Source organism: Neolamprologus multifasciatus, chromosome 11 (assembly GCF_963576455.1).
Source record: "Neolamprologus multifasciatus chromosome 11, fNeoMul1.2, whole genome shotgun sequence".
Classification (NCBI taxonomy): domain Eukaryota; kingdom Metazoa; phylum Chordata; class Actinopteri; order Cichliformes; family Cichlidae; genus Neolamprologus; species Neolamprologus multifasciatus.
This window is the reverse complement of record NC_140449.1, coordinates 4,453,106-4,477,714: the sequence shown is the minus strand read 5'-3', so window position 1 is coordinate 4,477,714 and position 24,609 is coordinate 4,453,106. Positions and strand designations below refer to the sequence as shown.

At 42.6% G+C, this 24,609-nt stretch overlaps 1 protein-coding gene across 1 annotated transcript; it reads right to left on the bottom strand.

Annotated features, from left to right (window-relative positions):
• Positions 1-821: 821 nt before the first annotated feature.
• Positions 822-20,370, bottom strand: LOC146507635 (coiled-coil domain-containing protein 106-like). The gene is made up of 6 exons (XM_085177968.1): positions 20,301-20,370; positions 18,275-18,463; positions 16,491-16,735; positions 6,256-6,445; positions 3,189-3,389; positions 822-3,009 (listed from the first exon to the last, which is right to left on the bottom strand). The coding sequence occupies exons 1-6, from the start codon at positions 20,368-20,370 to the stop codon at positions 2,687-2,689; spliced, it is 1,218 nt and encodes a 405-aa protein (XP_085034094.1). The 3' UTR covers positions 822-2,686.
• Positions 20,371-24,609: the final 4,239 nt, after the last annotated feature.

The following is a 24,609-nucleotide window of genomic DNA, read 5'->3' as shown; positions in this document are numbered from 1 at the left end:
GATATTGATTTCATGACAACACACATGTGATTATTCACAGAGGTCCACCCTACCAGCCAACCTCAGATCTCCACTCAAGCACACATGAATGCACATACATTTGCACACATCCAGAGATAAACTCCTAAAAATCAACTAAAATCCAAAAAATCCAAACATGGAAATGTTTGCACACACATGTGATTATGCGCAGAGGTCCACCCTACCAGCCAACCTCAGATCTCCATGCAGGCACACATGACTGCACATACATTTGCACACAACCAGAGATAAACTCCCCTAAAGAAACCACATTTGAAGAAATCCAAACACGGCAATGGTTGCACACACATGTGATTATGCACAGAGGTCCACCGTACCAGCCAACCTCGCATCTCCACGCAGGCACACATGAATGCACATACATTAGCGGGGTGGCTGTAGCTCAGGTGGCAGAGCAGGTCAGCCACTAATCAGAAGGTCCGTGGTTCGATCCCAGGCTGCCTCCTGGCTGCATGCCAAATATCCTTGGGCAAGATACTAACCCCATGTTTGCCTACTGGTGGTGGTCAGAGGGCCCGGTGGCGCCTGTGTCTTTTATGAGTTCTCAGCCAGATCTCAATCTGATAATGTGTAGCTTGCTCATCAGCTCAGAAGAGACCGCAACGCAACCTCAGTGGTTTCATATTCAATTCAGCTTCTCCATCATGTAGTTTTCAGCTGTTTCATACAGGATTCAGCATATTAGTTGTTTTCATAGGTGTGCTCTATATCTCAACAATGGCTTATAATAAGACGACAGTCTTTCAAACAGGTCAAGTGCCGCTATGCACGTTATTAGTTTAAATATTTACCTATTTTACTTCATCTCATATGTCATTGTACTGAATTTGAGCAACCCTGAGCTTAATGCAGATTACTACTACAACTGGTTAAATTAATGGTCTGGAGCACCGGCTGAAACAAACAAACACGTAAACGTCACAAATCTCTCATGTATCAAAACTCTCTCTCTCTCTCTCTCTCTCTCTCTCTTTCGCTCACTCCTAAAACTTCCCCCTCTTCCCAAACAACCAGATGCCACATTTTGCCATATCATTTTTTTGATTGGTCAACATGGTACATTTTTCCACCAGTAGGGAAGGAGTGTTTTTTCACCAATGACTGTTGTTTTTTACTCACAAGCAAAGCGTGTTTGCTAGCGCTCTCCTTAGAAAACACAGTTTTTACAGTTTCTTCCCGGAGTAAACGCCACTGTTTTATTAAAAACAAAAAACATCGTTTTTTTCGTGGCCTATCAACACAATTTAAACACTGGTATATAGTTTGAAGTCCGCACCTTCGACCCAAGTTGAAATGGAGACTCTGGGCCCGTCGACCCCAGAGGGTTAACCAGAAAGCCTAAGTTGGCTAGTTATATATCGGGCTAATGTTTAAAGCTTTCACTTGAGCAAAGTAACTCATATCACTGCTAAGTAATGTTAGCTAAGTTCACAGCATATTCCATAATAGCGCTGCCATACTGCATCACACTCAGTGCATTTCAATCATTTCTTCAGCGAGTTTGATAGGTAGCAAAATAATAATCATAATTTTTTAAAAATAGCATGTGTAACGTACACGTACTGGAAAATTATTTACTAGGACTCACCTATCATGACTGGAGAGCGCAAACTCCGCCATTGTTGTTTTCCATCAAACACTCATTAAAACAGCGACCTACAGGTATGTTAGCGCACTCATCCCCGACTGTCCGAGGGAGGGGCGGGGCCACACAGTGAAACAGACAGAGGCGCAAGGCAGCCAGGCGGGGAAATTTTGCGTCTACATTTTGCGACTCATTTTATTTCTCTATCTAATAAGAAAACTATTCAATCAGATAGTTATTTGTGGTGAATGAAATACAGTTACACTTTTAAGCACCACATCTGAAATTCATGCACTTTTCAAACCTTGAAAGGACAACATTAAAATTCAAGCATTTTCAAGGATTTCAAGCACCCGTACGAACCATGAATAAAGGTTTGATGCTTAGTTGTCTGTAAAGACTCTGTGTGCCTTCCAGAGAGTTCTGGTATGCACACACAACTTGGGGTCATGAGAGAGGTCGTACCTTCTCTTACTGATTTATGGTATAGGAGGACACCTACTCTGTATCTGGCTAAGTATAAATGGACTGGTTCTTATGTGGACTGGTTCTTATATAGCGCTTTTCTACTCTGTCTGAACACTCAATGCTCTTTAAACAACTAATTCATTCACCCAATCTCACTTGTAAGCTTAAGTGCTAGGTAAGAGTGGTGGTAGAGAGCATTAGAGTATAAGAGCCCTTTGTTTAGGTGGACCGCTGGATTCCTGGCACCAGCTTTGGTAAAATGGTAAATGGACTGTATTTGTATAGCACTTTTCTAGTCCCTAAGGACTCCAAAGCGCTTTACACATCCAGTCATCCACCCATTCACACACACATTCACACACTGGTGATGGCAGCTACATTGTAGCCACAGCCACCCTGGGGCGCATTGACAGAGGCAAGGCTGCCGGACACTGGCGCCACCGGGCCCTCTGACCACCACCAGTAGGCATCGGGTGAAGTGTCTTGCCCAAGGACACAACGACCGAGACTGTCCAAGCCAGGGTTTTGCAGATCTTTTCTTCTGTTCAATATGCTCAAAACAAACAAAACCACTTAGAACAAATTAGGTTTTCAGACAGATTTCCCTCTTCGAATTGGAAGCAAAGTACCAGCAGCCTTCATACTTTCTGTTTTGTTTTTTACTTCATCACTGCCTTGAATTGCAGCCTCAAATTGCTTAGCAAAAGCTAGTTCCGTCTCCCCACTAGGCCTGTTGGACAGTAGTTCCTGGTAAACATTGGGGACCGCAATAGCAAGCTCCCCAACTGATGAAGTGGACACAACAGTGTTCCTGTCGAGCCCATGCTTCTGAAAAGCTTTGGTCATGGTCTTCGTCTTCGGAAATGTCTTGAGGAGGGATTTGTATCGCTGCACAATGTCATTTGGCATTTGAACTAAAAATGAAAACAAAGCAAATAATTAGAAAAGCAAATGCTCAAAGCAGATAGATAGATATGCATATATGACGTAGCAAACACAGAGTCGTTTTTAGAAAAAATTTAAATCATAATACTATGTCACATTTATAGTATCCTCTTCTGTACAATCTTCTCTTCCAAAATCTTTTGCTCACCACGCTGCTGGAGCTTCTTCTGCTCCTTCTTGGGTTTCTTGGCTCTTGAATGCTTTTTCTTGTATTTGTGCTTTCGCTTCTTTGGGGATGAAGATGAGGATGACCACACAGACGATACAGATGAAGATGCGGAAAATGAATCTGAGTTTTCAGAAGCCTTCGAGGAAAATGGATCATTGAATGGTTCGTCTTTAGGTTGCTCTGCAGGATGCAAACAAGAAAATGGCTGGTTTTAGAAACAAGATATTTGACACCACTCAGATTACACTGAGTGACAAAGATGTGCAGAGTAGCTGCTACTTCAAAGTCCCCTGTTTTTCAATTACACAATTGACGATTTAGTCAGCTTATGTGCTTAAAGAGAATGCAGATTTTGTTAAAGAAAATCATCATGTGAATAAAGTGTATAAAAACACCTAGCACACCCCTGCGGGCGGTTTATCCTTCAAGCTCGGGTCCTCTACCAGAAGCCTGGGAGCTTGAGGGTCCTGCGCCATATCTTAGCTGTTCCCAGGACTGCGCTCTTCTGGACAGAGATCTCCGATGTTATTCCCGGGATCTGCTGGAGCCACTCGCCTAGCTTGGGAGTCACCGCACCTAGTGCTCCGATTACCACGGGGACCACCGTTACCTTCACCCTCCACATCCTCTCGAGCTCTTCTCTGAGCCCTTGGTATTTCTCCAGCTTCTCGTGTTCCTTCTTCCTGATATTGCTGTCATTCGGAACCGCTACATCGATCACTACGGCCGTCTTCTTCTGTTTGTCTACCACCACTATGTCCGGTTGGTTAGCCACCACCATTTTGTCCGTCTGTATCTGGAAGTCCCACAGGATCTTAGCTCGGTCATTCTCCACCACCCTTGGGGGCATTTCCCATTTTGACCTCGGGACTTCCAGGTTATACTCGGCACAGATGTTCCTGTACACTATGCCGGCCACTTGGTTATGGCGTTCCATGTATGCCTTGCCTGCTAGCATCTTGCACCCTGCTGTTATGTGCTGGATTGTCTCTGGGGCATCTTTACACAGCCTGCACCTGGGGTCTTGCCTAGTGTGATAGACCCCAGCCTCTATGGATCTTGTACTCAGAGCTTGTTCTTGTGCTGCCATGATTAGTGCCTCTGTGCTATCTTTCAGTCCAGCTTTGTCCAGCCACTGGTAGGATTTCTGGATATCAGCCACCTCCTCTATCTGCCGGTGGTACATACTGTGCAGGGGCCTGTCCTTCCATGATGGTTCCTCGTCTCCCTCCTCTTTCTTGGGTTTCTGCTGCCTGAGATATTCACTGAGCACGCTGTCAGTTGGGGCCATCTTCGTGATGTATTCTTGGATTTTTGTTGTCTCATCCTGGACTGTGGTGCTGACACTCACCAGTCCCCGGCCCCCTTCCTTCCGCTTAGCGTACAGCCTCAGGGTGCTGGACTTGGGGTGAAACCCTCCATGCATGGTAAGGAGCTTTCTTGTCTTGATGTCAGTGGCTTCTATCTCCTCCTTTGGCCAGCCTATTACCCCAGCAGGGTACCTGATCACGGGCAGGGCGTACGTGTTGATGGCCCGGATCTTGTTCTTACCGTTCAACTGACTCCTCAGGACTTGCCTGACCCTCTGCAGGTACTTGGTGGTTGCAGCTTTCCTAGCGGCCTCTTCATGGTTCCCATTCGCCTGCGGGATCCCCAGGTACTTGTAACTGTCCTCTATGTCTGCAATGTTGCCTTCTGGTAGTTCAGTCCCCTCAGTTCTGACTACCTTCCCTCTCTTTGTTACCATCCGACTACACTTCTCCAGCCCGAACGACATCCCGATGTCATTGCTGTATAGCCTGGTAGTGTGGATCAGTGAATCGATGTCTCGTTCACTCTTGGCATACAGCTTGATGTCATCCATGTACAGGAGGTGGCTGACAACTGCTCCGTTCCGTAGTCGGTATCCGTAGCCAGTCTTGTTAATGATCTCACTGAGGGGGTTCAGGCCTATGCAGAACAGCAGTGGGGACAGAGCATCTCCTTGGTAGATCCCGCACTTGATGGGGACTTGTGCTATGGGCTTGGAGTTGGCCTCTAGTGTTGTATGCCACATCCCCATTGAGTTCCTGATGAAGGCTCTCAGGGTCCCATTGATCTTGTACAATTCTAGGCATTCCAGTATCCAGCTGTGGGGCATTGAGTCATAGGCCTTCTTGTAATCAATCCAGGCAGTGCACAGGTTGGTCTGTCTGGTCTTGCAGTCTCGGCTGACTGTTCTGTCTACCAGTAGCTGGTGTTTTGCGCCTCTGGTATTCTTGCCAATTCCTTTCTGTGTCCCGCTCATGTATTGACCCATGTGCCTGTTCATCTTAGCCGATATGATGCCTGACAGGAGCTTCCATGTAGTACTGAGGCAGGTTATTGGTCGGTAGTTGGAGGGGACTGGTCCCTTCTTGGGGTCCTTGGGGATCAGGACAGTCCGACCTTCGGTTAGCCATTCCGGGTGTCCCTCGTTAACTAGCAGCTGGTTCATTTGTGCTGCCAGACGCTCGTGGAGTGCAGTTAGCTTCTTTAGCCAGTAGGCGTGAACCATGTCGGGCCCTGGTGCTGTCCAACTCTTCATATTGGAGACCCTTTCTTGGATATCTGCCACTGTGATGGTTACTGGACCCTGTTCACGGAGGTCGCTATGGTCTGCCCTCAGATCCACTAGCCACTGAGCATATATATATATATATATATATATATATATATATATATATATATATATATATATATATACACATATATATATATATATATACACACACACGTATAAAACGTATATTAATTCTGATTTTAAGGCTGTTACATTACTAGTTCAAGTTGGAGCTATGATCTATGAACTATGAAAATGAATCAATCAAGTTTGACCTGGCTGAACTGAATTTGGAACTAGATCTCTTTAGAAATGAACTGGCACAACACTTAAAGTTAACTGACGAAAATATTTTAATCAACACAATGACAATAGGGAACTTCACTGGGATTTATAAATTATCTAATGTTTATCTGAAGACTGTAAAATAAAAATAATGCTTATGGAACAAGCCTAATTTCATACTTGTAAAGGATGATAGCTGCCTTCGTAGGAAATCTCTCTCTCCTTCCAGTTCTTCAATTCTCATCTTTTGCCACTCCAGTTTCTCCTTAAGAAAAGTCAGTTCCTCTCGCTTCTTGTTAAGAAGTGCCGTTGCAGTAGGGGCAAGATTAGAAGAAAAATCTATAAAACAAACAATTATTAAATGACAGTACTAAAATAATTGCTAATCTAAACTTGGGAAACTCAAATAAAATATTGATTAAAAATGTTTACAACTTAAATTCATAAAAAGCCACTTTGTAAAAAAGTTTTGATATATCCACATATGGTGGTTTAGACATTTCTAAAACAAGGCAAATAATCCTTATGTGTACTACCTCACTGGGGTGTTTAATATAAATCTATTGATGCACATAAACAAAAGATAAAAACTAAAAATATACAACAGAGTGATATCAAACGTTTGGAATAATCAATAGTATTAGAGCTATTCACGTGCTACCTGATGTTAGTTAGCCACTGTAGCTAGCAGCCAAATAGCTCTGTAGCTAGGTAGCTAGGATTACAACGTTACTCACCATCATGCTTTTTTTTTTTTTTTTTTTTTTTTTTTTTTTTCTTTTCCGCCTGTCCCATTTGGTTCTCTAGCCGTCAGAATTGTTGTCTGAAGACCAACAAGGATACCCAATGGATTTATTTTGCCAAATGGATCATCATGGCATTGCCGTATTGGTCCATTTGATCGACCTTTGTTTTTATTTATTTTATTTTCAGTTGTTACAGACGGGACAGACATGAGTGAGGGATAGGAAAGGGAGAAAGAAAGAGGAAGGAAAAGAAAAACAGAAGGGGAGAGGGACAGTGAGAAAAGGGGGGAAGAAAAAATATCTCCGGGATCACCTGTTGAGAGAAAAAGAATAGAAAACAAGCAAAAAAAAACAAAACAAAGCAACATACTATACACAACACCATCGCATTAATCTAGCTAAGTGTAAACAGCAGTAAATACTAAATATTGAATGTTGTTGTGCAGCACAGACAGCGCACAATGTGCTTTGAAGTAGCAGCCAAGAAAGGTGTGATTTAAGTCTACGAACAGTGAACACCCATGTGCACACCTGTGTGGATCGGCGCGCTTGTATTCAAATGGTTTCCCCATGTAATGGTCTGCTAGAGGATGTAGAGAGCCATAGCCCTGTCCCCCAGGGCATGAAGCAGGCATGGAGGAGATCCAGGCCCCAGACATCCAGAGGCCCCAGAGTGCAAGAGCCCAAGGAGGACCACCGGAGGGGCATCCGTGCCACCTTCATGGGAAGGGCTGAGGATCCCCAGACGAGGGGTCACCCAGTAGCCACCGGGCAGAAGCTAGAGGGGGCTGCACCGGCGTGCCCGCCGGCTCCGCCGGCAGCCAGCTGTGCCAGAGTGAACCGAGCCGCAGGCACAGAGGCCGGAGGCCCGAGGGCCCCCCGCGCCCCGGAAGAGGCCTGACCGAGCAGCAGGCGCCAGGCCCCGCCAAGTAGCCACCGGGAGTGAGCTGGCACATGACCTGAGCGCCCAGCCCCGGACACCAAGAACCAACAATGCACCGACCCCTGAGGGCATCAGTCACCGGCAGGGAGTGTGGTGAGGGGAGATAGGCCTCCACACTTTGGAGGCCCTGGGAGTTCCCAGAGAGGTGGAGTCTAAGACCCGACCTGACATATAGACACAGACAAACAGGCACACACAGACACAGACATGCATTCCCACCCTCATGCACACATATACAAACACTCAGCACTCACCCAACGTAGGAATAAACCCGGACATGTAAATGGACATGTACACACAATCACACTCCCCAAACATACTCTATACCCCGGGTCCAGGTATCCTCACCCCCAGAGATGGAAACGGCACCCAGACCCAAGAGATGTTACCCTTCCCTCCGGGGTGGAGGCAAGCAGACCGCCCCAGGCTCCGCGGCAGCAGGGAGGCCAATCGGACAGCCAGCATCTCTTCCCAGCCCCCCCGCCCCGATGGCTAGCAGAGAACGGGGGTGTGTTAAGACCCCATACCTCCCTCCTCCCGCTCAAGTGTAGTGTTGCTGCGTGTTGCTCTAAAGTGTATTTAAAACAAGGGAGAGCATGGTGCTGCTGCCAGAGAGCAGCAGGTGTTAGCACGGCCCCTCCCGAGAACCCTCAATGTCTACATGGATTTAAAATTGAGAGGTGGGCACCGGCGCCAGAGGTAGGTTTGAATACACAGACCGTCTACTGGACACCGTTAACGTGCCCACCCTCAAGGCCCTATATATATATATATATATATATATATATATATATATATATATATATATATATATATATATATATATATATATATACACACATACACATACATATATATATATATACACATACATATACATATATATATATACATATATACATATATGTGTGTGTGTTATGAGAGTGTAAGTAATGTGGATGTCTAAGTTGTGAGATAAAATTGAGGCACAGGTGGCCTCACCATCACCATCATGCTTAACTGATGACACCGTTAGCTTCATGCAATCTAGCCCATCCAGTCTCTGCTTTTTGTATCTCTTCGAACGTGTGCTGACTGTGTAGGTCGCAGAAGCACACAAAGTTTTATCTTAATAAATGGTGTTATGCTTTACACTGTACAATAAGGCTCCCATTTAGCATTTATAAAGGATTCACTGCACTGTTAATGTTAGCTATTTTTTTTTTTTTTTTTTCCTTTTTTGTTAATGTTAGCTATTAATGTTAGCTATGTTATATTGCTGCCTCTGTTCGGTGGTGTCGAGCCAAACGGACTTTAACGTGTGTTTGAACGAGCTGACGGTTCACTCGTTAAGCTGAAAGAAAGATGCTTTAATCACAGCAGTCACACATGTGTCCACTGTACCATCTGGGAACTCTTCTTGTTCAGCACTTGTAATAACACAAACACTAAATCTTCCTTCTCTTGTGCTGTTTTGTAGCAGTGTGTACACCTGAGACTGTCACCTGTCTGTCTGTCCTGCACTCTCTCTCTGTTTCTTTCTCTCTGATTGTGGAATAAAAGTATGAACATGTGTTTATAAGTTACACTTGTGTTTGAATCCTGCAGCTTATCACACATTTGATTTCCATGTGTGACAACTGCAAGTGTCCAGAGTGAGGACAGACTGAGGGACCCACTGCTGCACATCATCTGTGAGGCTTTGCACCCCTGATAATCCACCAGGACAAACTCAGCAGTGTGTGAGGAAGAGGAGGAGGAAGAGCCAGCAGCAGCTGACAGATGGAGAGAATAGACAGACTGTTCCCTGTTTGTGAAGGACTGCTAGGAAAGTTTAACATAACTAACTGTCTATCCTGAATCAGTCTTATTAGGTAATGTTCAAATAATGTTATCATCCCAGTGTTTTCAGTGTGGGAGAAAGTACTCAGGGCCTTCAAGTTACACACTATGAAAGGCAGCAACAAGTTTAATGTTCAGAAACCTAAAGTATGTATCAGCAGCAGAATGGAGCTAAAAATAAATGTTTGTTTCAGTTCTATGAAGCTTTGAGTATTTTGGATCAGTAGCACTGCTGTGTTTGTTGCATCATATTGCTGTAATTGTTTATATGCTTTATATATTCTGAGGTAAGTTGATCTATAGTGTTACATCATATTCTATAAGGATGTTATGTGTTTGTAGACTTTCTGCCCAGTTTGACCCATTTAGCAGAAGTCAGCCTGTTTAAGGCTCTGATATCTATTCTGTATGACTTAAAGCAGTTATGACATGGTCTGATTTTCTCACCCAATAAAGGAATATTTCATATATCAGTCTACTCTTCATTCTATGAGAAACAGTTATATCTGCTCGTACATTTCGTTTTTACATTTTCTTGTTAGGGCTGAAAAGCTCGACTTGTTCTCCTCTGCAGGTCATCAAATGCACCACAGAAGTTTGTATTGGCACAAGCCTGTATATTTTTGATGGCTTTATTATTCTCTGTTCAAAGACAATAAATGTGGAAAATGTCTCATGTAGTATCAGCTTCATTTAAAATGACTGCAAATATTCAGAGAACATGTGCTGCTGTTTGTCCTACATTTCAACACTGAATGAACCCTGAAAACGTGATGGCAGGTGGCAGATTGGAGTTCACAGGAAATATTGGCTGTATGAAGACTGGAAAATATAGATGATAAAAATATGCAGCCAAACATTTGTGGACATGGATAAACTCTCTGATCCACAAAGCAAGAAGTGACACAGCTAGAAAATGAAAGTGTGTAACAGCTGAAGTCAAATGTAATGCAGAGTTGAATCTGCACTTGGATCATCTGTGAAAGGTCCACATGTAGGGATTACATGAGTCCTGATGTTTGTCAGTGCAGCTTGATAACTCCATCTACTGTGGGCTACATATACTGGGCTGGTAGCTCCATAGTTTTGGAAAGAAACTATTAAATGTGCAAATCCATAGTTTAAAATCATCGTCTCTTCTAACACAGGAGCCATGTTGAGTTTAGATCACAGCCAACCACCAGCAGTCTGAAATGGGTTAGGGAGACACCAATTCTGACGTCCTTTGAAAGCCTGACTTTGAATTTTCATCACTCGTCATGTACACAGATGTTAATTCTACATATTCCTAGTACTGAACTCTAAATCAATATGAAGAAAATGCTCCTACTAATCTGCATATATGTTGATATCAAATCCTTTTCCAGCACATGGATAAATCTCTATAAATCTTTTAATCTGATCAGAATGGGCACAGTGTTGTTATTGCAGCACTCCCTGATGTTTGAAAAGCTAAATGTCCATTTTAAAGTGGTCGTGTGTAGGATTGTGTTTTCCTTCCTTTGTGAAGTTCTTACAGTAAACATGTTTGGATGTTTCCTGTTCCCCTGATGCTTCTTCCTGTTGGATAAATTTGGTTTGGAATAACATGTTCTTATAGGTTTCAATGAACTTCAAACTGTGATCCACTTACAAAACTGTGTCATTTTATTGGAACGATCCACATTTGCATCCATTCACGGTACATTTGACATCTGAACACGTTTGTACACATGATGAAAGGACAGATGGTGTTTGTGTGTCCTTCTTAAACTTAGTGTGAATGTTTCATCATGTAGAACTACTTAGAACAAAGTCTTTGGGAACATTTGGAGAAGACGTTTAGGAAAGTAACATCCTGGTAGAACATTTTCTTAAAGCAAAGCAGAGCTGCAACATGACTGTGAGGATTCAGAAGAATAAAGTCAGAACACTTTATTATTATGAAGACTAAAGTGCACCTTAATGCTGCCAATGAATACACATGTTCTTTGTGAAAGCATGTGTGAGCACAGCTGACATGCACTACACTGACCCCACTCGCCCCATTTCTTCATCCACTTCTTGCTCTTGTGCTTGAAATGAGACGCAGACACACCAAAAGTAAGAGGCTCTAAAATCCACAAAAAGGGGGCTTGTTAGATCAGGATATTGGATGTGATCCATAGAAAACATGGATAATACTCCACTTTAGCACTTTAGCAGCTCCCTCTGCAGCTGGATCCTTAAATTCCTGTCTGACAGACGCCAAGTGGTCAGACTGGGCAGCATCACCTCATCCCCCATCACACTGAACACTGGCGCTCCACAGGGGTGTGTACTGAGCCCTCTCCTGTGCTCACTCTACACCTACGACTGCACGGCCACTAACAACTCCAACATCATTGTGAAGTTTGCGGACGACACTACAGTGGTGGGTCTTATCACCAACGGTGATGACACGGCCTACAGGGAGGAGGTCAGCGCCCTGACCCACTGGTGTCAAGACAACCATCTCACCCTCAACGTCGCAAAGACAAAGGAGTTGATAGTGGACTTCCGGAGGTGCCGAGAAGTACACACCCCCATCACCATCAACGGCGCTGCTGTGGAGAGAGTGAGCAGCTTCCGGTTCCTTGGTGTACATCTGGCTGAGGATCTTACGTGGTCAGGACACATAAACAAAACAGTGAAGAAGGCGCAGCAGCGCCTCTTCTTTCTCAGGAGACTCGGCATCCTCACGACCTTCTATCGCTGCACCATTGAGAGCATCCTCACTGGATGCATCACCAAGTGGTACGGCAACAGCACCGCTTACAACCGCAAAGCTCTCCAGAGAGTAGTGCGGTGCTCTGAAGGGATAATTGGAGTTGAGCTTCCCTCCCTCCAGGACATCTACAGGAAGCGGTGCCTGAGGAAAGCGGGGAGGATCATCAAGGACTCCAGTCACCCCAGCCATAAACTGTTCAGACTACTTCCATCAGGAAGGAGGTTCTGCAGCATCCGGGTCCCGAACCAGCAGACTGAGAGACAGCTTTTTCCACCAGGCCATCAGACTGCTGAACACTTCATAGACACCTCAGTTTCACTACTGGAACTTCAACGTTATGCACTCCATACGGTATATAAGTGCCACTTGTTTTGCACAATATCCAACTACCAACCTCTGTATATTTTATATATTTTATTTATTGTTTACTCTATTTAATTTGTAAAATATGTATACACACACACACACACACACACACACATATATACACACATGTAGATATACATATTTAGTATACACATTCAGTAATATGCATACACTCTTATATTGTAGATATATTTATTCATATAACTCTCAGATTTAACCATTCTTATATTTTGCTTGTTCTTATGTTATTGTACTTTTGAACAACTCTGTTGCTTGTGAAGCTCGCACACAAGAATTTCACTCACATGTACTGTACCAGTGTACTGTTAAGGTTCAAATATTGAGGAGGGGTAGAGGAGGTAATAAACTTCCATAATAACAACACTGATCCGGCCGGGTGGAGTCAAACGATGATTTTAATGCACACGCATGGGAAGATCGCCCGCTGTACGCAGACAGCGCCGATCCCCGACTTACAAAGCATAAGCAGGTGTTTTATACCTTCTGGGCTTAAATTTACTACACCCCTAAACGTCACTCAGATACAGTTCATACATAGGGTTCAAAACCACAATGACTTAATACAGTTTAAAATAACATTGTCTCCATCTCCACAACAGATGCTTCCTGTCATCTGACTTTCACTTCCCGTCTGGAAAACCAAACTGTTCCTCTTTTTACAGAGACAATTTTAGAGTTACAAGCAAACATGATTAACCTCTCACCTATACATGAGATAAAGTCTACTGTGTGTTTGTGTCAGCATGAACTGCACTCAGTTTCAACTTGTAACCTTTTCCACCAGACAGAAGGCCAGCACATACACATTTCAGATTATAACAAGCATTCAAAAGCATTTAAGATTATAGATTCAACTCAACAGTTTAGAGTGGTTATAACTGCACCTGTAATAAAGGCTAATCGGGTACCAATATGTTTAAACATCTGAATACAATATCAATACTGCAGATTGTATTATTAATGCAATGGTAATGATGATGATGATTAACAATAACAGTAAAATAATTTCTAATCCCCCACAGTACCTGCACATGTGATGTGACAATAAAAGTGATTTGATTTGACTTTATTTGAAGACATCTGTAGCACTGCCTCAGTTCTGGATGTTTCCACAGACTCCTCTGTGTACCTAAAGAAAAGGTCAAAGGTCAGGAGCCCATGTAGTTGGGACAATTCTTCATTTACAAACAACAGTCGCACAAACTACACAATTATTTTCCTCCAATGACACTTTTCACTTGCAGAAATGGTCCTGTGTGATTTCTAGGCTGTGATATGAAAAACTAGTTCCTAATGGCAGCGGTTCACTCAGTAAACATGTGTTTCCTTCACCAACCTCACACACAGATCCAATAAGATCAGGAAGTGGGCAGTATAGTACAATATGTGTTATTTTGTACTGTACTGCCCAAACTAAAGATCTGCTGAAGTGTTGGAAATGATCCAGATGTTTATTTTGGACAATACAGCAGAAGATCAGACATGAAAGTGGAGATAACACAGAAGACCTGCAGCAAAGGGTCAGAGGTCAGACTGGGCCTCTGGATTCAACAATGAGCCAATGATCATCAAGTAGTGACTAAAGCAGAGCCCTGACGTTCTGACATTTATCACACAGTTAGAACAAATGTCTGCTGATGACTTCATCTCATGAAACGACTGATAGATGTCAATTCATTGATCAGCTGAGCTGCTGCTGCTGATCTTCATCGTGCACAGAAACATTCAGCTTGTTTCAATCAGTAAATAACTCCCACTACTCTCAGTTTGAACTGTTCCCACTCAAAATGCTGTGAGAACAATGATCATTGTAGAACTTCACAAACATCACGTGTTGTTTTCCACATGTAAGATCAGCAAACATACAGAAACTTCCTGTTGCCACACACGGCCTCTAAAATCTCTTCCACGCTTTCTGTCTGAAGTCCACTCTCTGTGTCGGATCCACAGGAAACAACAAGATCTTATTAACATGGTTTTCAATGTGTCTCCTCACAAAATGTCCAACCAATGAACAAATGTGTGTATTTGTGGAGGCCGAACAAAAGCATGACACATTTCTCTGTTTCTATAAACTGGTGTCAAACACAAATATGAAGAGTTTCATTGACAGACTCCAAAATGCCCCCGCAGTGAATCAAAGGGAAATCCTACAGTGTGGCCAGAGAATCTTAATGGCTCCAACATCAACACATCCACAATGTTGGATCCAGTTCTACCTCACAGAGTTACTAAGACACACCCTCTGCCAGCATTACAACAGCTCCACCTGTTTCACCTGCCTCCTCAGCATCTGTACACCTGAAGAGAAAAGAAAGGCTCCATGAAGTTTCATCCAACAATAACATGTTTGCCTTCCACAGTGTGCTGTTAGACACCACTGTACCTCTGCCATTTCAAAAAGAGCAGCTTGGTAACATTTTGGCTCCAAACACTTTTTAAGTTCCTAATCTTTGTTTTCTTTGTGAAGCCGACAACATCTGGAGCTTTTTGACTCATAGAAACATCATTTTGTTCTTTAGATGACAGCAGATTGGGACTGAACCTTTGATAGTTTCCAATCCAGTTCTGGAAGACAGAAATAAAAACAACATCATTAAGATCAGATCATGGAGCTGTTTTCTGCCTTGTTTCTATCTTCACATTACAAGACTTTACTACAATAAAGATGCTAACATGTATCTGTAGGAACAACATCATTGAATCTAGAACAACTGGAGTCAAACCAGTGGCCTCTGCTGGGATCACTGGTGAGCCAACACTTCCTTGTTGGATGCAGATTTCAGGGCTTCCTTTTGCTCCTCCGTTATAACTGTTCTCTCTTCTCAACAAATGATGACACAAAGGAATCAGCAGTGACAAAGATGATGCTGAAGAGAAGCACACATTTCACACATATAACAGACCAGTCCAGTTACACACACCTCTGCTTGACATTAGGCCTCAAACAAAGACACAAAACACTAACTTGACTCTAAATAGAAGAAACGAGCAGCTTTTTCTGTTCTGTGCTTATTTATATTTGACACACATGCTTCTCTTTGTGCAAACACACATTGCACTATAAGGGTAACCTAGCACACAATGATTGGACAGCACAGTGATGATGCTGGGAGATCCTATACGAAGCAACACAGAAACACTGAGAACAAAACTTTAAACATTGATTATATTGAGATAAGCAGCCGACCCAGTCTAGATAAAGGCGAGCAGCTGGGACCGCTGCTGCACCAAAAACAGGTTTCAGTGTTTCCATGTGTTTGTGTGATGTCTTTACTTATACTGGTCATCACTTTAGTCAGCACATCATTGAAAGGTGTTACACATGAAATAAAAACAGTGTTTCATCTTTATTCCTCTGAAGCAGCTGCATTATAACCAATCTGCTCCTTTGTGGCCATTTAAAACAGCCTTAAATAACTGTTGTTATATTTGTTGCAGTTTCTGCTCCTCTTGGACAGACGACTCTTGAAAAGACATTTTTGAATTTCAACTTTTAACTGGATAAATATCGGATATATAAACGTCTGCAACAAACTGATTCCAGCTTCTACCTCATGATAGGAATGTTTTTGTGGCTCAAGATGACCTGATATCTTCCATGATGGAGACATTTGACTCATGTTTCACATATTATAGACCAACAAGTTATTCATAGCAGTTTAAATGTGGGGAGTCACTTTTGGGCCCAGCAGATAAAACAGAGCCAATATTTCCTTCTTTATTTAAGTGACGTGTGTCACAGATGTGACCTAGTAAAGTGTAGCTGAACATTAGTAACGTTATTAACACTCTCAGCTCGTCCTTGTTCCAGACCTGAAGATCCTCTTCTTTCATTCAGCAGCAGCTTCAGGTCTTTGATGGTCCAGGGCTTGTTGTTGGGAAACAGCCCTGCTGGGATGATGGTGTCCTCACAGAAACAGTCAGTGATGCTGTTGATCTCCATCACAGAGCACGTCCCAGTCTGCAGTCTCAGTCCTGCAGGGCCTCGCTGGCTTCCTGACTCCACCCAGTCAACAACAGGAAGTGTTTGAACTGCAGGAACAAACTGAGGCTGTGGTCAAACAGGAGTTTTTATCTCCTCGCTCTGACTCTCACTGCGGCCCCGCTGCTGTGTCAACATGTGTTTGTGCTAAACAATGATGGAAAGTGTTATAAATGACTTGTTGGCCTCTGATCTGTCACAAACAGCTGAAACGTGTCTCTCATGAGTCACATGAAGGTTTTTGACAGAAAGGACAAAAAGTAGCTGCAGTCAGTTTGTGTCATTTTTATATTTATTCATCTGGGAGAAAAATCTGAGGGACATTAAAAATGTCTTTTTCATCAGAGACAAGAACATAAAAGAACAGGTAAATGAACATATTTCAAGTAAACAGCTGGACTGATCAGGTCCAAACACAGAGTGATAAACTTGTCAAACAGCTGTCATATCTTTATATATAAGCTCTTTATAAATGCTGTTCACTGCAGTCTGTTTACTAATAATGTCAAACTGTTAGAAACACAGAAACATCAGAATTGTCTTTGTTCACATAAACCTGTCTGGGATCCTTTGTTGTTCTTTTGATGCAGAGTTACATTATAAATATAAAGAGTTATTTCAGAGTCTCATCAGTTTTCCTACATGTCTTTATTGAACACATCAGCAGGGCTGAAGCTCTCATGTTAAACACACACTGATCTATGGGCACGTTCATGTGTTTCTAACAGAACCAGGCTGTTATCAGCCCTGCACTAACATTATGTCACACAGACTGAATGTAACAGTGACAGTTTACATCATCACACAATCAGCTGTGATTGTTTCACTGTCATCAAACTAGTCAACAGGAAGTAGAATAAATAGAAACCAATCATTTACTGACAGCATGTCTGATTGAAATAAGTGCAGATTATGTATGAAGTATAACTGCACACAGTAACTGTATTACAATAAGGACTTAACAGCGCCCTCTGCTGGAGTGTTTTCACACTGAGAGCAGCTTTCCTCTGAATTCAGTGAGGTTATGACTGAAATTATTGGTGTAGTCGGTTTTATAAAGATCAGACCACTAAAAACAAGAGTGTCTCTGCTGTCTGTGAGGAGATGGGAGCCGAACATCAAGCTGTGCTGTTTCACAGTGAAGCGAGGTGGCTGTCACCAGGAAAAGTCTTGTCCCGAGTTTTTGAGCTCAGAGAGCAGATGAAATGTTTTTGGAGCAGGAGCACAAGTATGAAGTCGCAGAGTTAGTGATGAGAGCTTCCTGGCAAAACTGGCCTGCCTGAGTGACATATTTGGAAATGAAGTAAATCTACAGCTTCAAGGGAAAGATAAAAACCTCCCTCAGGTCACAAGATCAGCTGTTTCACTGGAAAGCTTGCAGTGTGGGGCAGGAGACTCGATGAAGGAAACACAGATTCATTGGAGAACCTGCATGAATTTGTTGACACTACTGACAATGATGCCGCCTCAGTGACTCCATATATCAAGCAACATATTTCATCACTGATGGGATACTTTAAAAAGGACTTCCATGAAAACAGTTCCCAGCATGACTGGGTGAGAGATCCTTTCAAAGCACCAGCTCCAACTGGTTCCAGCTTTGCAGAGGAGAACCAGTTCATTGACGTCTGACTCCACACTGAGACTGCAGTTCACATCACAGACACTGAGTGGATTCTGGCTGAGTGCAGAGAAGCAGTATCCGCTCTGAGGGCAGAAGGCTGTGGGCGTCCTTCTTCCTTTAGTCTCATCTTGTGAGACTGGCTTCTCTGCTGTTGCTGCAGACCAAGTCCAGGTCCCAGCTAAACACTGAGCAGGAGCTGAGAGCTGCAGGATCCTGCTTCAAACCTGCTTTGAAAAGCTGTGCACTGCAAAACGTGCTCGTCGGAGCCATTAATGCTGACTTTGTTATTTTGATCAAAGAAAGAAATCAGCACAAACTGTTTTATTCATTTTTGTTTTGTAGGTTAAAGTGTTTCATATATTGTGCTCCTGAGTTAATGTTGCTGATCAGTTTGAATTCATTTTTATTATTTATTGACTTTATTTAATTTTATTTTTCAGTATCAAACGGTTCAAATGTTTATAGTTTTAGTAAGGATTTAATTTCTTTTTGATTTAAGGCAAATTGTTGCACTTTACTTTGTTTGTTTCCATCTAAAAGTGTTACATTGTTTCTCTTCCAAACTAAAAAGTGTTTCTGCTCCATCTTCCATTCACTCTTTATCATTTTCCAGTCAGTGAAAGTCTTTTTGTGTTCTCCTAAAATCCACCGTGCTCACAGTGAACACTCGTATGCTGTTGTGCTGTCACAGACTGTGTTATCAGCCGTGTAGCTCGCTCATACCTCACTTCATTTATTCTTCTTGTTCTACCGTCAGACCCAGGCCGACAGCTTTGGTTGAAGTTCTTATGTATGATTTCATAATAGCTCTTCAGATTTCCACTCTTTATAACTTTATAAGTACTTTTGACAAAGCCGTCTTCTTTTACTCACTCATCCACTCAGCAAGCTCCCAAGATAGTAACCTATCAACCCGCACATCCACATAGCTTGTTCTTCTTTGTCGTTTTATTGGCAGTTGGTGGTGCATTACCGCCAACAGCTGGCTGGGAGAGTCGACCAGCATGATGCTAACCTGCATAGCTGCATGTCACGCCAGTTCAAAGGTCAGCCACAGCACATCTTTTATGTCTTCTTTCTCTCAGCCAAACTGGTCACATGGCTGCCCCTCCCTTAGCCTTGGCACATCCTGTGGCTTCAGAATAAGCAGCAGCTCAGGAAACAACACCTACAAAGTATTTTCAGTTTGACCCACAGAGCTGCAGAGCATGATGGGACCCGGTGATAAACTGGAGCAAAGGTCATGCTAATATCACACACAGCAAAGAGCACATGTTTAACAGGGAGGACGGTAACAGAGGGAATGATCAGGACAGTGAGCTGCGGTCATCACAGAAACACTGTTTACACAGACTCCCCAAAATTTTGTCAGTGTTGTGTAATCTGTGCATAACACAGAACAGAGACGTGATAAGAAAACCTCTGATCAAACATGATGAATCCTCAAGTGTCAGTGAGAATAAAAGAAAGGGAAAAGTGAGTCATTTGTCATGAGAAGTGGGGCTCAGGAGGTGGAGCAGGTCACCTGACAACAAAAAGGTTGGTGGTTTGATCCCTGGTGCTCCAGTCTGCATGCCAAACCATCTTTGCTGGTCATGTTACTATGGTAACCCAGAGGAGTTTAATATGATAAGTATTAATTTATTCATTAAATGAGACAATCAGTCAAAAGTCAATCAGTCATTTTTAATCAGCAGTGTTTTTGGAATCATCACATAAATTTAAAACCAAAAACGCTGAACAAGTTTGTAAAGTTTCTACAGCCGTGTTTCCACTTTTCTTCTCTCACTTCTTCTTCTTCTTTTTGGTCTCCTCTCTGGGCAGACATGCTTTCACTTCAAGCAGCTGAAACATGAACGAGGCCACGAGCTACACTTTGCATGTTCACAGTGATGCACGCGTTAGGGTTAGGGTTGGTAAATGTTCCAATTCCAATTAGTAGTCTTTTAGAGGTAGCCAGGAGCCAGTGTAAAGCCAAGAAAACCAGTCACTTGTATCACTTACGTAGTCCTGATTTCGGGCCTGCTGGATCTGTTTCAAGGCGTTCAGGGCGTCAGTCATGTTTGATGAGTGTACATTGTCTGGTATGTAAGTGCAGCAGGTGTTGTTGAAGAGGACGCAAAGTCCCCCTTTCTCTGCTAGTATCAAGTCCAGAGCTACTCGATGTTGCATCACTGTGATCCGTAATGCCTCAATTTCCTGGTTCTGCTGTTCGTTGATTTTGCACGAAGCGCTCAAAAAGAGTCCAAAACGGTAATCCAGACTTTCAATCCTCAGCATGTTTTTTCCGGTTCCCACCCAGGGAAACAATGAATGGAGTACTTTCTGTCCGGTAGTCCATAGTTTGAATTCCTTGGGTAGGTTGCTTCCCCATATCGGGTCATGTGGTTGAAGTCTAGGGAACGTTGATGTTCTTTTCCGGCGTGCTGTAGAAGTGGTGTTCACTGCGGTCATCCTGAAAGTGTGGTCTGACAGGACTATAGGAGCACATGTTCCTGTCCAGCCTGGGGGCAGTATGAAATATGCCCGTTGTCCACATAGCCAGGCCATTCCTTGCACCCAGTATGTGCCTTTAGGTGGTCCAGTCATTTTCACAGGGGCACCCTATCCTCCTCCAGCGGTCCGGTTGCAGTTGGTGGTGTTTCCAAGCGGCCTGTTACCTTTGTTTTGTTTATAGCACATGGAGTAGTTCTTCCCTGGAGTTTGGTCCAAGAACACTGGGAAATGGATGGATGTTTTCCGGTTTGTTACATTGAAGTTGGTCCAGAAAAGTTGATCGCATGCTCCTTTATCAAGTACAACGTCTTCAACAGTGATTTTCTTTTGCTGTAACCCTCCTAGAAGGTTGACGTGAAGAGTGTAAATAATAGATGGGTTTGTCTCGTCGATCTTTTCTGTCTGCGTCATGGTTCAGCTGTTGTTGGCATCAGCTGGGGTCCTGTAAGGGTGAGCATCGTAGTCAAGGTAACCAAGAGGGTCCACCTTCCCATGGCTGCATACAGGTCCATCACACCCTACTGCTTGGTTGCCCTAGAGTTGGCCAATGGCTGGAGGTGGAAGTGCGAGCAATGCTCAGTCAGCACTTCCCCCTCACCACTGAAGCAACCAAGTGAGGGTGAAACTTTCCTTTACTTGTTGACTTCTGTAGAGGAAGTGGAGTCCTCTGGGACCTCAACCTTTTTGCAGTGGCTCTGATGTATCCAGGAGGGTCTCTCCACTATTTTGCAGGCAGTTGGAGTGGTCAGAAGCACTTGGTATGGCCCCTCCCACCGTGGCGAGCTCCAATTTTTCTTTGGAGTACTCGGACACGGATCCAATCACCTGGCTTTAACCTGCAGGAAATAGAAAAAGAGTCTTGCGACAGTTTATTGTTCAAAACAACTTCTCTGTTTGTCAACAATTGAGTCATCCAATCCGCCAGAGTGGTTTCACAGATTGATTTATCTAGTGGCTCGCTAGTAACTGGCAATAGAAAAGGTCACCCATGTATAATTTCAAATGGGGACAGTTTGTTATTTCCTTGTGTTATTCTCATCCACATTTTGACTAGGCCTATACATTCTGGCCATGGTCTGCCAGTTTCTTCCACTGTTTTCCTGAGCCTTTGTTTTATAGTGTCATTTGTTCTCTCCACTAATCCTGCACTCTGTGGATGGTAGGCACAATGATGTTTTAAACTGAAACCTAGTGTTTCAGATACTTTGCTGATCACGTCATTTACAAAATGGGTTCCATTATCTGATCTTATCAGAGTAGGAATTCCATATGTTGGAATGAAATGTGTTTTTGGCAGATCATACATGTTCTCACATATTCTTTTGCTGAAGTTTCAAAATTTAAAGTGTAGAATTGTTGGTTTATCATAAAGACCATCCCTCAGATCATCCCTCCTGATGAGCCATGGCTCAAAACCATGGCTCACTAGAGCGGCTGTTTTGTGTAATGATTTGGGAAGAATGGGCTTTCCTGCTATTTTCATTATGTCATCTGCTCTGTGTTTTAGCCATTGTTTTTGTTCTTTTGGCGGTGCTGCTTTTTTTTCATCTTGCAGTACAGATAGTGGAATGGTGTGGTTTTCATGAGTTGTTAATAAGATTGTGGTTGCTATGGCTGCTGCTTTTGCAGCTTTGTCAGCAAAATTATTTGCCTTTGTAACTTCGGAGTCATCCTTCTGATGTGCTGGACATTTGCAAATTGCTAAATGTTGCATCACATAAGGAGTTTCCTCCCATGTAAACAGATGTGTGCCATGATAAAACCTTCCTCCACACACTAGAAATAAGAAACTAATTTCAACCCTCTGTTACATCTTATTCACTTATTTTATAATCCATTAATTTTTTCAAATCTAGTATCAACCAGCAAATTTGCATATCAGCTTATAATGCGCTAAGTTGACAGGTCAACAGAAATGCACGTTCAAAATATTATCACAAAAGAGAATTTCCTTCATACAGTAAATTACTTGTGCTGCATCAATCAAACAGAAACCATCTCACAATTTATTATATCACCAACTAAATTTATTGTCTGATTACTGCTTGGTCATACCAGACTCTCTCTGTCTTTATTTTATCCTTCTCTTTTACTACAAACGTTTCACCTATTGTCAAGCTGAAGAGTTAAATGTCAACAGTGGATAAATTCAGCATTTGATAACAAAACTCTGTTAAGTTTTCCCTGCTTTAACACCAATGGGAGATATAGACGCATGTATAGTGTGTGCTATAGTGTAAGCTGTTCTTCATTGCATGTATGTGTGTTGGTACGCTTGCATGCAGGTGCAGGGCCTGTAGGCCTGTCTCACCCAGAAGGGCATTTTCTTAACAGCTGCATTTCTTTCACGTGTGTTAAGAAAGGCAAAAGTGCTTGTAGCAGTTGTGAGATTATTATGCTGTTATATATGACATTATACCTGTAATCAAAATGACTACTGATACTGCTGTAGGCCACATCATACTTCGTGTGTAATCAGTATGTAGTTTTAGTTTGCGTCATACTCCTGAGTTAAAAGAATGTGAAAATCATTAGATTCATTAGATAAGTTTGTATTATCCTATACTGCTGACTTACTGTGAGTGAGTTATACTGTTTCATGACATTTCATACTGCTAAGTCATGAAGAGAATATTGTGTTCAGAGAGTCAGGGCCTTTTTTTCTGATAGTAGAGACAACAGAGCACATTCCACGGGAGCTTCACCCCCACCTTTTGTTGGATGCAGAAAAACAGGGAGCCAAGGTCATAACTCAGGCTCACTGAGAGTTAGAAAGAATGTGAATGCTTAGTTTGTGGCTGTGGCGCATTTTGTATGGCTTCTTTTCTTTTGTTTAGTAGCTTCCTGCCTTCAGGTGAAGACTTTGTCCCTCAAAAGTGAAGCCAAACAGGTGTTGTGAGTCGGGGTGTAAAGGCACTGATAAGTCTATCACTAAGAACCATTGTTCTTTTAGAGTGACTTGATTCAGTATAGAGTGGGGATTTGCTACTACTGGTGGCATCATTTCAGTGATTTCATTTATTGCTCGCAGATCATGCACTAGACGGTATTTTGCAGTATTAGCTTTCTTCACTACTTAAACAAAACATCACTCTTTGTTTATTTTATTATTATTATTATTTAAATTTTCCTTTCTCAAAAACAGAAAATAAAATTGTAGTTGTTCTTGGCTGAGAAACACAAAACCTCATTTTGTTTTTTGCTTTTTTCCTCAAGATAAGAAACTAGGTTTTAACTTTTCTGATTTATCACCTAAAGCAAAGCAGACAACCCAGCTCTCAGCTGGCTCTGAACTTATCATCATCAAGGTCGCATGGTGAGAGCCACTTCAGAAGTCACAGTACTCCTCACTCAAGCAACACGTCAAAAAAACAAAAAAACAAAAAAACAAAAACTCAGCACACTACACAGAGAACAACAGTCAAGACACAACTGAAGATGCTGTTCTTCTTTGCTCTCCTTGAACTTTAGAATAACTTCATCTGCAATAGTAAATCATATGCCTAATCATTATGTGTCACTGTGATCCACGAGTGTGATCACAAATTTACTTATTTTTCAAACCAACAAAACAAAACAAAAAGCAAGTTGCTGACGGCATGAACACTTTACACACATGAGTCAGGATGAAAAAAAAGGCTGCTTTCAAAACCAAATCCGAAGTATGAGGGGAAAACCTGAGCTCACAGACAGCTGCATGTTTGAGCTCTCATGCAGCTCCTGCTCTAAAAAACGTGTTACTTACTCATCAGCTTAGCAGTGACCACATATTTAATTCAGCTTCTCAATTATGTAGCTTTAGCT

Coding starts and splice junctions, on each gene's coding strand:
- LOC146507635 (XM_085177968.1), bottom strand. CDS start 20,370: ATGACTGACGCCCTGAACGCCTTGAAACAGATCCAGCAGGCCCGAAAT. Junction 6,446..16,490: donor AACAAGGACGAGCTGAGAGT/GTTAATAACGTT, acceptor CAATTATTTTAG/TACTGTCATTTAATAATTGT. Junction 3,010..3,188: donor GAAGAAGCTCCAGCAGCGTG/GTGAGCAAAAGA, acceptor TTTCATTTTTAG/TTCAAATGCCAAATGACATT.